A 15,496-nucleotide genomic window follows, 5' to 3' on the forward strand; every position below is an offset into this window, starting at 1 on the left:
ATTCCCAGAATATAGCAGAACTGCCCTTAGGCCCAACCTCACTGGCACAATGGGGCTGTAGCAAACGCATAATCCACTCTCGGAGCACCCCTGGTGCAGTGTGCCTCTAAAACCAGGTGGTTAGTCAGCTCCACAGCTGCTCTCCACCACAGGGGGCACACTTTGGAGCAGGCTGAACATGTGGAATAAGAGGAATAGGGTGGATCAAGGATTGGAGGAGGTATAGCCAGTGTGCTTTTACACCCAGTGATTCTGAACCCCTAAAATGGCCCAAGGGGCAACTGTAAAAGGCATTCAAGTTAGCCTGCATCGGGGTTCACACTGGCCTCTAGCAGCCCCAGAATAGAGAAGATGCAAGCCTCCATTCTTCTCACCCTTTGCTGACAGGGTGGCCTCGCAGGGATGAATCTGGCCTGCAGTGTTCAAACTCCCAGAGACCATGTCTGATATACGCTGAATGCAGCCTTTTCATCCTGCAGAAATTGTACCTTAACCCTTCTTCTATCAAAAACACAATAATAGCCATTTCACAGAATTAGAGTTCTCTATAGTACCCTTCTAAACGTTTCTTGAGCCCTTGAGTAAAAGCTAAAGCGCTCATGTTTCAAGCAGCGTATGGACTGGGTGCTTTAAGTGAATTTGGGGGTGTAAAGCTGGGCCAGTGAAAGATAAAAAAAATCAGCAAGTTGCTTAACCTGTAAGCAACCCTTAAGGACATATCAAAAGGGTATTGCAATGGTAAACAGGACCATTCCTTGTAGATAGTTATCAAAGCTACGTTAAGTAGACTAGACTCTTTAACCCGTTTGCCTGTATTGTTAGAGAGCCAAAGAGTAAGTGCTAAATATGTCTATGTTTACATGCATCCTATTAGAAATCTAACAACGTAACCTAATTAGCTTGTAGATGCAGCAATTGGTCCCTCTGCCATGTACATTGGCCAAACTGGACAGTCTCTACGCAAAAGAATAAATGGACACCTAGTCACAGGGGGGGATGGATTAAATTTTAGCACCTATGAATTTAAAAACAACTGATTTGAAAAAAATAAACAGATGCAAGACAGTAAATCTATTAAACAGATGCAAGACTGTAAATCCACTAGACTTACTTCAGAACTAACTGTGTCAATGTATGATAAATTTTATTTTCCCAAAATGCATAATAGGGTGCTAGTTTTGAAGCTTTGCCAGTGTTTGTGTTGGCAACCAGCCCTTCCATTTTTGTTAGCAAAGGTCCAATGGCAACATACTTTCTAACAATGTGTTCCACGTCTTTAGATCTTTCGCACTTAATATACTCAAAGAATTCCTTCACTCCTGTAAAAGTTTATGAAAGAAAATTATTATTTATCACTATTTAGTTGTAATAGTAACAGTAGATTAACAAAATAATTAGTTGGGATTTATCTTTGAACAGTAAATTCATCTTGCAAGTTAATTTAGAATATCTTCATTATTATATTAATACCTCAGACCTTTCGGTGGGTACAGATTCAAGAATCCCAAACTTGACTAAGACCGAGATTTTTACATATGGCAGTAACATTTTTAATTATCAGAGACATTTTGAAATAGCTAACCTCCACTAGTACACGCTAACGACTGGAAGACCTGCTGTGATGACTGAATTTCACAAATGAGTAAGAAGCAGCTCCAGCCCCACCCTCTATAACTGCAGTCTCCGTGACAGAACTTGTGCAGTACAGCTGCACAAGAGGCAGGAGAGACTGTATATAGGGGACTGCAGCACCAAGGAAGCCCCTACACAGCAGCACATGGTGGAGGTAGGGGAAAGGCCAGGACATGGATGATCAGAAGAAAGGCAGATACAGGTTAAAAGATCCACTGCTATGTAGATCTTCATGTCTCACCACCACCAGAGGGGATATTGAAGCTATGCTTGTACTCCCTTCACTGTACTATGACACTGTACTGTAATTAGCCTTGGGAAGTACTTAATATCGTGTTCTCTTGGCAACAATAAAAGAGGTGTAGCAAGCATACCACTTCAGTAAGACACTTCACAAAGCTGACAAATGAGAATACAAAATATAAGACCTACCAGGAAGTTCATCCTCATTTTTCAAAGGTGGGGATTTAAATAGATTTGTTGACTCTATTAATAAAAGCTTGTTGTTTATATCTTCGGCATTCTTATGAATCTGATGTACAAGTGATTCAAACTTCCCAATGGCTTGGGTGCACCGAACAATATAGTCACCAATACCTTGAAAATAACGTGTCCATTTTATTCTCCTTCTTCAACATATCTTACACCCCCATTTTATTAATTAGCCAATCTAAGCTTCTAAAAGAGCAATGTAGGCAGTGCAATACTGCAATACCCATTCCTTCTAAGACCAAAAGGTAACTGTATTAACACGTCATGTATAGGGGATTCAATTCCATATTCATTGGGGAAGACTAGTACTTCTTTAACAGGCACTGGGTCAGGCCAACGGACTACACCATATTTTCCACAGGGTAACAGTCTGTATTCCTAAACCTGTACTGTGCACCAAAGCTACCACAACTCAATTTATGATTTTGAGTTGATTTTGAGCTGTATTCACTTCTGCACAGCATTTTAGATACAACAAACTGCTATAAGTTGACAAGAAAAAGAAAAATGTATAGCCTGGGAGATGTTTTACTGAAAATTAATCTCTAAAGGACATTTTAAAAATATCATCTCTATTACCTAAGGAGTTCCAGTTGAGTCTCTTGTATCCTGATCTAAATACTCTCCAGAGCTCTTGAATGTGATCATCAAGAAGCTGGATTTCTGCTTCATTTAGTGTTTCCATTAATTTGTGATAGTGATCCAACATCTGTTTCATTCCATTTGTGTATCTAAAGAGAGTCACAAGCATAATGCAAAACATTACAATAAGGGTATTGCCTAGAAGATCTGAAAACCTAATTTTGAACCCAGACATGGAATGCTACACTGGAAGTTTTCCCAAGGTTAACAATTTAGTCACCTAACCAGAGACTACTGGAACATCACCTCTCTGTCATCCTCTTTACACATCAATGCTATTGAAGCCTTGTGGATAGGGGGAAGCGGTAGATATGGTATATCTTGACTTTAGTAAGGCTTTTGATACGGTCTTACATGACCTCCTCATAAACAAAACTAGGGAAATACAACCTAGATGGAGCTACTATAAGGTGGGTGCATAACTAGTTGGAAAATTGTTCTCAGAGAGTAGTTATCAGTGGTTCACAATCATGCTGGAAGGGCATAAGGTGTGGGGTCCCGCAGGAATTGGTTCTGGATCCAGTTCTGTTCAATGTCTTCAGTGATTTAGATAATGGCATAGAGAGTACACTTATAAAGTTTGTGGATGATACCAAGCTGGGAGGGGTTGCAAGTGCTTTGGAGGATAGGATTAAAATTCAAAATGATCTGGACAAACTGGAAAAATGGTCTGAAGTAAATAGGATGAAATTCAATAAGGACAAATGTAAAGTACTCCTTTTAGGAAGGAACAATCAGTTGCACACATACAATATGGGAAATGACTGCCTAGGAAGGAGTATTGTGGAAAGGATCTGGGGGTCATAATGGATCACAAGCTAAATATGAGTCAACAGTGTAACGCTGTTGCAAAAAAAGCAAATATAATTCTGGGATGTATTAGCAGGAGTATTGTAAGCAAGACGTGAGAAGTAATTCTTCTGTGCTACTCTGTGCTGATTAGTCCTCAACTGGAGTATTGTGTCCAGTTCTGGGCGCCACATTTCAGGAAAGATGTGGACAAATTGGAGAAAGTCCAGAGAAGAGCAACAAAAATGATTAAAGGTCTAGAAAGCATGACCTATGAAGGAAGATTGAAAAAATTGGGTTTGTTCAGTCTAGAGAAGACAAGACTGAGAGGGGACATGATAACAGGTTTCAAGTACATAAAAGTTTATTACAAGGAGGAGGGAGAAAAATTATTCTTCTTAACCTCTGAGGATAGGACAAGAAGCAATGGGCTTAAATTGTAGCAAGGGCGGTTTAGGTTGGATATTAGGAAAAGCTTCCTAACTGTCAGAGTGGTTAAGCACTAGAATAAATTGCCTAGGGAGGTTATGGAATCTCCCTCATTGGGGATTTTTAAGAGCAGGTTGGACAAACATCTGTCAGGGATGGTCTAGTTAATACTTAGTCCTGCCTTGAGTGCAGGGGACTGAACTAGATGACCTCTCAAGGTCCCTTCTAGTTCTATGATTCTATGAAGTCAGTGGAAAGACTCCACTGATTTCAACAGGCATTGGGTTGGCCCCTATAGTGCCAATCCAGAAAAAGCATTTAAAACATGCTCAACTCAAAGCACATGAGTGAAATCAATGGGTGTCAGGGGCTTTTGAGAATCCCAGTAGGCACCTATCTGGATCATTAGTGCCTTAATACCTTTGAAAATCTGCCCTAGATGACTTGCCCAAGGTCACACAGGAAGTCGGTGGCAGAGTCAGGCATTAAACTGAGGTCTCCTAGTGGCTGAGGAATGTTACAATGCATAGCAATATAGTATATGTTTTGCTTTACTTCATGTTTTTCTTGGGGGGTTACCATGTGTTTTGTTTGCTTGATTTCATCATACATAATTTAGAAAGCAGACAGCACCAGAGGAAAGATTATTTGTGCAAAGTTCCAAGAAAACATAACAATGACTATAGGGTCTTGTGTTTTTAAAATTTGATGACAAAGGGCCCATTCCTGTTCTGGGTGAAGTCAATAGGAGTATTGCTGTTAAGTTCAGTCCGAACACAGAGCATGTTCAAATTTTATATCCTTACCTAAGAAATTTGTGATCCTGCAGGGCCACGTTCCTTGCTATTTCAGGTACTGGAAATCCCAGCTGCTCCATGTATTTTGTTTCATTGATAACCTCTTGGAGTTTGGGAGAAAAATTGACTGCGTAACGGCTCCACTTCTCCCCAGTGTCAACCTCTTCAGAATGCAGGCTCTACAGCACAGAAGAGAAACAGCAGCATGAAGGAGGGAGAGGACATGTCAGACAGTTAAAAATCAAAGAAACGATTACTTTCAAGGAGCATTTTCAAGGCAAACAGACTGATTCAATTGTGTCATATAGCACAGCAGGCTTGGTATTCAGGGCTAGCTGTGGAAATGCATTTCAGACTGGCTGCCATACTCAGCACTTTCTTTTCATGAATTAAACACAACTATCTCTTAATTTAAAATGGACCATAAGAGATAGAACAAATACTCCCCCCTATACGCTGTCCCAACGATCCATAATGGAAAACCCAGTGTATTAGTCCCAAGGAGTTTACAACCTAAATAGACAAGGCAGACACGGGGTGGGGGAAGACACATAACACACAAGCAGAGTGAACAATGTGATGGCAGCAAACTCATGTTAATTTCATGATTTTTTTGGATTGCACCCAGAAGTACATGGGAATCAAGTTGCCCTTTTAAGTGGGGTATCCTGCAGTGAGCATAGCACAAATCTCTATATAGTAAAGATGAGGCTGTTGGAAAATACTTACTATTTTTTACAGCACCTGAATAACGTGCTCAGAGCAAAATAGAGATATTAAGACAAGGTAGTGGCATGTCCTACATAGAATTGCCAGGAATGATGGCACAAAGCACATTATTATTTATGCTTCTGCCAGGTCATTCAACAATTGTGACAAATATGACAGCCCATGTCAGATCCCCAAATAATTCTGAATTCAGAAGTATCGAATTTCCCGCAAACAACTCAGTTCCTCTCTTTAAGAAACCACTCTGAGAAAAATCTCACCTGATCAGTAACTTGGCTACAAATCAGTGAATAAGCAGAAGATTGACACCTGACCCTTCCTCCCCTCACCTGATCGGTGAGCTCCAAATTAGCTTGGACTATGGTCCCAGAAGGATGGACTTTAGCAAGCAGGGTTTTTTTCAATAGTACTGGGAGCGTCTGTTCAGTCCAGTCCCTCCAATGATCATATTTCAGATCTTCATATTCTTTCATTCTCTTAGCCACTTCCAGATACTTTTGTTTTACCTGTAAGAAAGAATTCAGCTCCATTCATCTTACTCTATAATAGAGACAGAGCCAACATTTTCTGGTCTGAATAGGGCTACTTAAAATAGTTTTTAATATTTGTTTTTATTAAATAAGGGAGCAAGTATAGTCTAGTAGTTAATGCAGCAGGTTGAGACTGTAGACTCCTAAGGTCCATTGCCAACTCTGCTACTGCCTCTTTGAGACACACCCAGAGATGTCACAATCAATCTGTGCCTCAGTTTCTCCATTTGTAATATGTTTTGTATCACAATACTTATGTAGACAAACATGCCATGAATCTTAATTAATGCATGTAAAGCACTTGTATATATTTCGATGAACAGTGCTATTGAAGTCCAAAGTACTAATTTCTTTATCAAATGCCAATGAAACTAACATACCTCCTTCCCACGCTCACTAGCCAGCAACTCCTCTACTTCTTGAAAACGAATAATAGTGTGTTTGATACGATGGAAAAGGGATCGTGACCAATATATTGCTCCAGCCATTGGAGGATGATTCTTGTACAGAGGTGGATTACTGAGGTTTTGGATGAAGATATTACTAACTATGTCAATCTATAAAAGAATCGAAACAGTATAGAGTTATCAGAAATATTACCTTTCATCTCCAATATCTCTAGCACATGCTAGCACATATTACAAGGATCAATAGCTAATTCCAGCAGCAGAACACTAAAGGTTTGTTAAAAATTTCCATGGCATCTTTATTTTCGATTAAGCTAATTAGAATTATTTGCCCTTCTTCATTTTCACCAATAGGTGCTCATTTCACTTTTGATATTCCCAGTCAGATGGCACTTCATTTTAAACATAATGTCCTTTTGATGTTCTTGCATTTTTTTATTAAAAGGATATAACTTTATATTATTATATTATTTATTATATATTGCACACACATACATACATGTGGTCATATTTTGGTTTCAATCATATAAGCAATCTCAAATGGTCATCCTAATATTATTCATACAAAAAGAAAAACAAGCTTTCAATACCAAGGGATCAATCCTGACTTCACCTGGAAGGTGCAAAAAGGTGTGCGACAGAATTTATCAGGTCTTCTCTGCCCCTGCTGGCGGTATCAGCGCCCTGACACCCCTCTTCTCAAGGAAAACCCATTTAAGCCAGGCTACCAATAAGACTCAACCCTCCAGAGGAGTATAAGGGTCCTAAGGAGACACTGACCAATTGGGAGCCAGCAAACCAGTTAAGAAGGCTTGCAGGCTTCTACTGAGAGAGAGTGCTAGGCGAGACGGGTATAGAGGAGGTGCGCCTCAGTGCTAGCTCAAAACCTAACGGGCGAGGTCAGGGCCTTGCCCTCAAGCACAGCAACTTACCACTTGCCTTTGCGGTTTGTTTATTTAAGGGAACAGATAAACAAAGATAACAAATTCAAAATATGGCTAACTGTTTAGAGACTGACACCAAGCTTTCAGCATGGGCCGCTCTGCTCCAGGCAGGTGGCCACGACTTGTGGACTAAGGCAGAGAGCACTGGCAGTACCACACTTGGCCCCACAGGAGGTGCTATGAAACAGCCCCCACCTGTGAATTACATGTGCAGTAGTGTTGTGTGCACATAATGCATGAGGAGAGCCATGATCTTATCATGGCAGCTACAATTGCCTAATAAAATATGGTGTGCTATCTGGTCAAAGGGGGAGTCCATGAGCTGGCAAGCACATATTCTGCCACCATCAGCACACAATGGCAGGCATGAGTTTTATTGTGCATATTACTGCTGGCAAGGAGATGGTAGGAAGTCTCAGGCCAAGATGAATATGCTACACAGATATTTGTCTGCAACGGCAGGATCTGACATTAAGGATCCTATTGTGCAACTGGTCCATGTGTGAAATTCCCCTCAAAATCACTGAGAATTCCTCATGGAGTGGCGGCAGAACCAATTTCTAAAACCAAATACTATAGGAACATGACCTTATTGGGAGAGCATTTGATGCTGGGATTTTGTCCCTAAAAGGAGTTTATAAATGGCAGGATTTGGGCAGATGGAACCTGATCCAGAAAGGTGCTGATCACCTGCAGTTGTGCAGTTCCCATTGATTTCAATGGGGGTTGCAGTTACACAGGACCTCTCAAGATCAAATGCTTTATTAGGTGCCACAGACGCAGGGGAAGAAAAACATCTAAAGTATCAGTAAGTAGTAAACTGAGGTTGTTTTTCCCAGGAGAAATCTCTTAAACCTGATAAAGAGTACTTTTCATAGTTCTTTAAATGTATCCTACATTACTTTATACTCTTGGAGTAAAGGTATATGCTCTGAAAAAACTCCAACTGGACAAAATGCAGCAGCCTCTCTGCTTAGCAACACAGTTCACTATGAAGACATTACCCTGATGCCCTCCTCTCAGCAATGGCTCCCCAAAGATTACAGAATGGAGTTACTCTGATATTCAAAGCTCTCCATGGGACTGGCCTAGACTACCTTAGAAATCAAAGAATATCAGAGTTGGAAGGGACCCTGGGAGGTCATCTAATCCAACCCCCTGCTCAAAGCAGCACCAATCCCCAATTTTTGCCCCAGATCCCCTAAATGGCTCCCTCAAGGATTGAACTCACAAGCCTGGGTTTAGCAGGCTAATGCTCAAACCACTGAGCTATCCCTCCCCCCACTGCTCCCTTTATTGCACTGATCTCCCACAACTGATATGTTCCTATCGAACTATCATCCAGCACAAGGAGGCTCATGAGTGTAGGAGACATAATTTTCACAGGAGTGTAGGAGACATAATTTTCACTGTAGAACAGTGGTTCTCAAACTTTTTTTTTCATGGACCACTTGAAAATTTCTAAGGGTCTCGGCGGACCACTTCATGATCTTTCCAAATGTTGTTTGTACGTTAGCTAACTATTGTAAAGTACTTTGGATAAAAGCACTATATAAAAAAAAAAACCTTAATAATAATATTTTTTGTTCAACAAATAAAAGTACACAATTCATATTTTAATATCAGTACTCTTACCTTTCTAATGCGATGGATGTGCCCTCTCTCTCCAGCCACGACAGCCCCTGAGCTGGGGCTGGGAAAGAGGGGGGTCTCTCCCTCTCTCCCCCACCACGGCAGTCCCCGAGCCAAGGCTGGGAAGGGGGGGGGTCTCTCCCTGGCAGCCACAGCCCTGGAGCTCAGGAAAATCGCCTCTTTCTCTGGCCGCTGCAGCCCTGCACGTCCAAAATTCCCCCCACCCCCTCTTTTCACCCCTCTGCCCCCTCCTAGCTACCTCCTGTTCCCTGCAAGGCCATCATCTCACCTTACATGTGCAACTTCTTCAGGGTCCAGGCACCTAATCAGTGGAGCCACGCCTGTGCGGCTTCACTAATTAGGTGGATGGCCCTTCATTCTCTCATGTGCGGCCTCCGTGGACCACCTGAATGGAGCTTGCGGACCACTGGTGGTCCACGATCCACAGTTTGGGAATCTCTGCTGTAGAACTCATGCCCACAAGAAATAAGAATGACCACAGGCCCCACTGCATACAGTACTAAATGCAAACCTTGTCTCCCTTTGACCCACAATAAGTATCCAAACGCAGACAACCACATACACAAATATCTACGTACTAATCATGCTATTTCTCCTTCAGGCTGCGAAGAAAAGAGAGAGATTGTTATGGTTATTTCTAAATACTTGGGAGACTCTCAAACACTATGGTGACAGGGGCCATATAAGTCCCTAGACAGATACGTAGATTTATTGTTCAAGAAGGGATACTTCTACTTGATAGAGAATTTTATGTGTTTCTTAAGAAATTCTTAAGTGAAATACCTCTTTACAATACTGTGCCAGAATATCATTAAATTTCATCATCATCTGTCTATTGATGGCATCCCGAGAGCGGATGTGTTTAAAGTTTAAGAGCATGTCAAAAGCAGCCTCTGCTGATCGAAGGGTCTTAAAGGACTCATCGATAAAGTTCTTGGCCTCTTTTTCTATAACCTAGACAAAGAAAAAGACAGCAAGTCAAGAAACAAAACTGCTTATGGATTAACCTTGCAGAGACAAAGGGAGGAAGAGAGAGTGGCCTAGGTGTAAAACACGTAACGTTGTGCTAACATTAAAGTATAATTTTGCTTCTCTTTATTTGATTTTTTTTTTAAAAACAACTGATGCCTGTTCAGTGGCCTAAGGGAAATGAGAGGGCTGGATCTCAACCCAATACCTACAGGGCAAGAGTCTACATCACGATAAGCACCAGACCAAATGGTACCATTGCTGGCCTTCTCAGCAGAGAGGTGAGGGACTGAAGAAATCCAGGAGTGTGAGCCTTAACTCCCATTGAGATCATAGGAGAGGCATGTTAGCAGGTGAATGTCAGGAAGGCAAACTCTGCCACTGCGCAATAAAAAAAAGAGCTTCAGACTCCAGGGCTCTGAATGAACCAGCACCTTTCACCAGCTCTGCATTCACATGCAAAGTGTAAAACAAACAAAAATAACCCTTGGCTTCCTCCCAAAACTTCAAATTAAAATGTTTGGCAATATTTATCTAATTTTTATTTTAATATTTATTTATTTATTTATTACTTTTCAGGCTTGCATTTATTTTAAGTTTAAATTTTTAAATTCTCAAAGGAAGATGTACAGTGTTATAGAAATAACCAGCACAGGACCTGCAACCTACCAGCACTTCCGATTTAAAATCTTCCATAACAAATTTCCACTGAGAGGCACATTTGATACTAAAAGGGTCAAAAGTCAGCACTTCCATAGGACTAATCAGCCCATCAACCCTTCGCAATACATCATCAATGCGCTTTGGATCTCCAGTGACAGCTTTCAGTTCAGGACCAAATATATTGTAGAACTCTTCAATAACCTGTTTGTTCAGACAAACAAACAAGAAGGAATTATTTTTAACTAGCTTTCTGCCAAAACAATATTTTTGGTTATTCTTTCCTTTAATAAATAACTTTTACAGAGGAAATAAATAATCCTTACACTGACATACATTTTGTATATTCCCATAAAAGACTGTACAATTCCATATAAAAATCTAGGTGCCCAATATCACAGTTCTTATTCAGACAAAATTCCCATTCCTGCTGGTAGGAATATATTGATAGTTACTACAAAGTTTATATCCTAAAATATACTTTCTGATCAAAAACTCACTTATCCACGAACATTTATATTTATTATGTCAATGGGATCAAACACGAATTTCCATAATTCTGATCAATTATCTTGCATTTGACATACTGACCTTTCTTATGTATGTCAAATTTTCTAAAAGGCTGTACATGGAAAACTCCCAGTTTCAGGGATTATTTTTCCCCAAAGTATGTTCACTGGTATTTAATATAATTCTGATAAGCTACTAAATCCTAAAAATGACTAATATATAAAAATATTTGATTGTTTTAAATATGTATAGAGTTAGCAATAACATAAACCTATTACAATATATCTTTTCCGGACTAGGGCCCTGATCCTGAGAAGACTTAAGCATGCACTTAACTACACACACACATAAGTAGTTCCACTGACATCAAACAAGTGGTCCCACTGTCCATTGTCTCAAGTTAAGCACAAGCATAAATCTCTGCAAGATTTGGTTGTAGTTCTGGATAACTGTTCCTCTATTTATGTCAGTGAATTTGTTTTTAAAAGATTACATTTATTCTTCATGTTAAAAGTACACATTTAAAATACAAGACCTCTTAAAATATTTAAATTATTTTAATGATAATATAATAATGAGTAAAAAAAGAAAAGGAGTACTTGTGGCACCTTAGAGACTAACAAATTTATTTGGGCATAAGCTTTCGTGAGCTACAGCTCATTTCATCGGATGCATTGCACTGATGAGGTCTCTAAGGTGCCACAAGTACTCCTTTTCTTTTTTGCGAATACAGACTAACACGGCTGCAACTCTGAAACCTATAATAATGAGTAAATTTGGTGGTGAATCACATTATCTATCTCCAAATAAAGAGCCCAATTTGGATTAAAGTCAGCATCCATTTCTGGTCCTACAGAGGTTGACTCAGATATAGGAACCCATTTCATAATGGGTTACTGGTGAGCAGACCCTTATGCTCACACAGTCCTACAGAAACCAATGAGCCTCTGCAGGCATCAGAATCTATCCACATGAATCCCATTGAAGACTTGGGTTGATAATTATTATACCCCCATAATTTTATCCCTTTTGAACTTCCTTCTCCCGTTTGATCCTTTTCCTTTTCCTCCAACTTACTTGGCCCACACTGAGGCCAAGGCCAATAGTATTCCAAGATCAGATAATAAGTGCTCAAGCAGGCAGAAACCATCTGCCTTTCCTCCTCTGAAGCCTTATGTATATTAGAAAAAGTGCAAAGAGTCCACCAACCTGGGAGGCAGGAGATATACATTTCTACTACAACAGTATTACAAAGAATCTGCCAGATGAGCCCATTTGCAAATTTCTTAAAGGTTACTAACATTTCATTCAATTCAGAAAATACAATACAATGCAAAACAATCTCTCTCAGCTGGGGAATCTAGATACACAATCCTTCTATTTAAAACCACACACATTACTACCTGCACAATATCAAACAGATCTTGACAGATTGTAGCCATATAATCTGTTTTTTCAAATAGACGTTTTCGGTCAAATTCCCATCGTTGATCTCTTCCCGAGGCTTCAATTTGGGCACGAATATCAAAATAGGATTTTTTCCACATTTCAAGGGTGCCTTTGGCTTCCAACAATTTAGTTTTTGCAATGCTTCTATCTTCTCTATTAAACAAAACAAAGCTGTTAGAAGACTGACAAGAACCCGTAAAGGATTAATATGCAATTATGCTTTCATTGAGCTACAATATCTTGGTTCAATAAAGTCTTCTATTTTAATGAAATCTAGCTAAAACTTAAAATTTCACAATACTGTCTCGCCCTCAAGAACATTTTATGACTTTGGTTTTTGAAAACTTCAAAAGGAAGAAAGATTTCAGGGCTGATTCTGATAGCACTTACATCATATTTGTACCACTAGAATTCCATTGATTTCAATAGAGTTACTACTAATTTATACCAGCCCATGTCAAAAGGGAACCAGTACTCTCATCTTTAAAGCTGCTTCAATAATATATGACAGTGTATATAGTGAACTTCTCAAATTTGCCTTTAAATTTGCTAAATATAACAAAAGCTTCTGAAAATAAGGAAAACACACTTGGTAAGATTGGCACCTATCATACTGCAAGATACTCAAAACTACTAATAGTTATGACCTAGTTAAATAAGAATCTACTGCTTACTTAAACAAAGTCCGTAAGTCCACAACTTTGCAGACCCTGGCTGTAATTTCCCATGCAATTCTTTCCATGAGGGGTATCATCCGCTCATCCTTGTTGTAATGTCGTGAGATAATCCACACCATTCTCAGTGCGTTCATCATTGAAGGAATTGTATCCAAGACAATATTAAATCCAGTGCCATGAGTTAAATTCTTTTAAATAGAGGATAAATATTAGGAATAAGATTGCCATGAAAAAACAGATACTTATTCTATTAACTAAATACTTGGGCTCAAGACAATTTATGAGACTAACAAACATGGCCAAATCTAGCAAACCTACATGTCAGTAACTTTAAAGTTACTAATGTGCCTAAGTGTCTGCAGGACTGGGCCTACAGATGTGAATATTCAGGTTTTGGCAATTTGTTGTCTCATTAAAATTCTAGTTTCTATTAAAGACTGCCAGTACTTATTGCCCAAATCTACCTCCGAATACTTGAATGAGTCCTATCTCCTTTAACAGGAGACTCATGAGTGCACAGGAGACTCATGAGTGCATTCAGCATCAGAAACTGGCCCAAAAATGGAGTAACAACAAATCTTTGGTTTTGTTTATTCACTCATTTTATTACCCTTGTTAAGTGACTCCCCCAAGGCTGTTGTATAATAGTGAGCACTTCCTACATAAGTGACTAAAATCTCAGACCTAATTCTACTTTCAGTTACTATGCGCAAATATAACTCCCAGTAAAGTCGGTTTCAAAACTGGGGTTTGAAGCACCCCACATTCCATCAAGGTCTAGTGGGCACAGAAGTGAATGAGAGTTGGCATGCAGTAGATAAAGCAGCCAAGATCTTAGGACCCTGATCCAACTCCCATTGTCAATAAGAGTTGAATCAGGCATTAATTCAGTAAACTTGTACAGTTGCCTAAAAAAGTTACAAACCACTTATCTATGAGAGAGAATACGCTCTCCTTTCTATTGATCACTGCCATCCAAACAACTCTTTACCTAGGAAGAGAAGCTAAACAAGCATTTTTTTTCTTTTTTTACTATCTAAGCAAATCACAGTGTATTTTTATTATTGATAAAAGAATGATAGGAAAAATAAAAAAGAACAGCTAGGGTTATATCAAAAGAAAGACATGACTGAATTAAACCCTGACAAATCTTCCCAAAGTATCATTAGATAAACATACCTTCAAATGGCGCTCCAGAGTTAAAAGAAACCTAACATTATCTACAGCTTCCACATGGTGCCTGCTAAGATCACTTATGACTATCTGCAAATTTTCAAGAAATCCAGATTCAGCTTCCTTTAGTATTGCTAAGATTTTTTTCACTAATGGGAGCTTTATCTGTTCAGTCAGAGCACTTAAAGTAGCATTTCTTTCACGCCACAGGTCAATTTCTGCTAGTGGGCCATTACCCTGAGGATGAGAGGAAACAAGAAAAGGCATTAGAATTCTCTTTATGACAGGGGGAAATTATAACCATGCTGACATTTCTTAAGCTTTTATTTGCAACATGTTCAGTGCACTAAACAAGGCTGCATCAATAAAGATATTTATATGGCTACACCTGCATAATATGGCTATAAAATATTTCTGAAACACTGAGCACCCCCTAGAGGAAGAAATATTTGCAAATTTAGGCTCCAATCATGAGATAAGCCCCACACAAGCAGACCCCTGAAGTCAATGGGGCTTCACACAGGCAGTGGGGTCTGCCATATGGAACTAATTGCAGGATTGGGGCTTTAGGCCCCAGTTCTGCAAACACTTATGCATATGAATAACTGTGTAGATATGCGTAGTCAGGTTGACTGTAATGGGCTTACTCACTTCCATAAAGTTACTTGTGTGTGTAACTATTGGCAGACTCAGGTCCTTATAGTGAGAATTTTTGAATATTCGTGAAGATTTCAGGGATAAATGAGTGCTAAATTAAAACAAAATGTCATTGCAGTTTTTAATATTATGTAATGTTTATCACATTGATTTGACTAATAGGGAGACAGCTAACAATGATGATTTTGAAAATGTACCCTCCATTATCCAAGTTTATGTTGCATAAGATTCAGAAGATGGGGATAAAGTTTTTTTCTAAAGTGTTTCTATTCAAGGCAAATACAAAATGGGGAATAACAGGCTGGGCAATAGTACTGGGGGGCTATAGTGAATCACAAATTGAATAAATTGAAAATG

General features: G+C 39.4%; 1 protein-coding gene across 1 annotated transcript in view; it reads right to left on the bottom strand.

Annotated features, from left to right (window-relative positions):
• The window catches only part of DNAH10 (dynein axonemal heavy chain 10), a 101,816-nt gene that overhangs the window by 69,844 nt on the left and 16,476 nt on the right, over positions 1-15,496 (bottom strand). The window contains exons 8-18 of the mRNA XM_038373263.2: positions 14,489-14,719; positions 13,307-13,497; positions 12,587-12,785; positions 10,683-10,877; positions 9,828-9,998; positions 6,421-6,597; positions 5,840-6,016; positions 4,791-4,960; positions 2,704-2,855; positions 2,065-2,229; positions 1,112-1,319 (exon numbers count right to left, since the gene is read on the bottom strand). Of these exons, the coding sequence (XP_038229191.1) occupies positions 1,112-1,319; positions 2,065-2,229; positions 2,704-2,855; positions 4,791-4,960; positions 5,840-6,016; positions 6,421-6,597; positions 9,828-9,998; positions 10,683-10,877; positions 12,587-12,785; positions 13,307-13,497; positions 14,489-14,719 (2,036 nt within the window). The remainder of the gene's footprint in view (positions 1-1,111; positions 1,320-2,064; positions 2,230-2,703; positions 2,856-4,790; positions 4,961-5,839; positions 6,017-6,420; positions 6,598-9,827; positions 9,999-10,682; positions 10,878-12,586; positions 12,786-13,306; positions 13,498-14,488; positions 14,720-15,496) is intronic.

This window comes from Dermochelys coriacea, chromosome 15 (assembly GCF_009764565.3).
Source record: "Dermochelys coriacea isolate rDerCor1 chromosome 15, rDerCor1.pri.v4, whole genome shotgun sequence".
NCBI classification, from domain to species: domain Eukaryota; kingdom Metazoa; phylum Chordata; order Testudines; family Dermochelyidae; genus Dermochelys; species Dermochelys coriacea.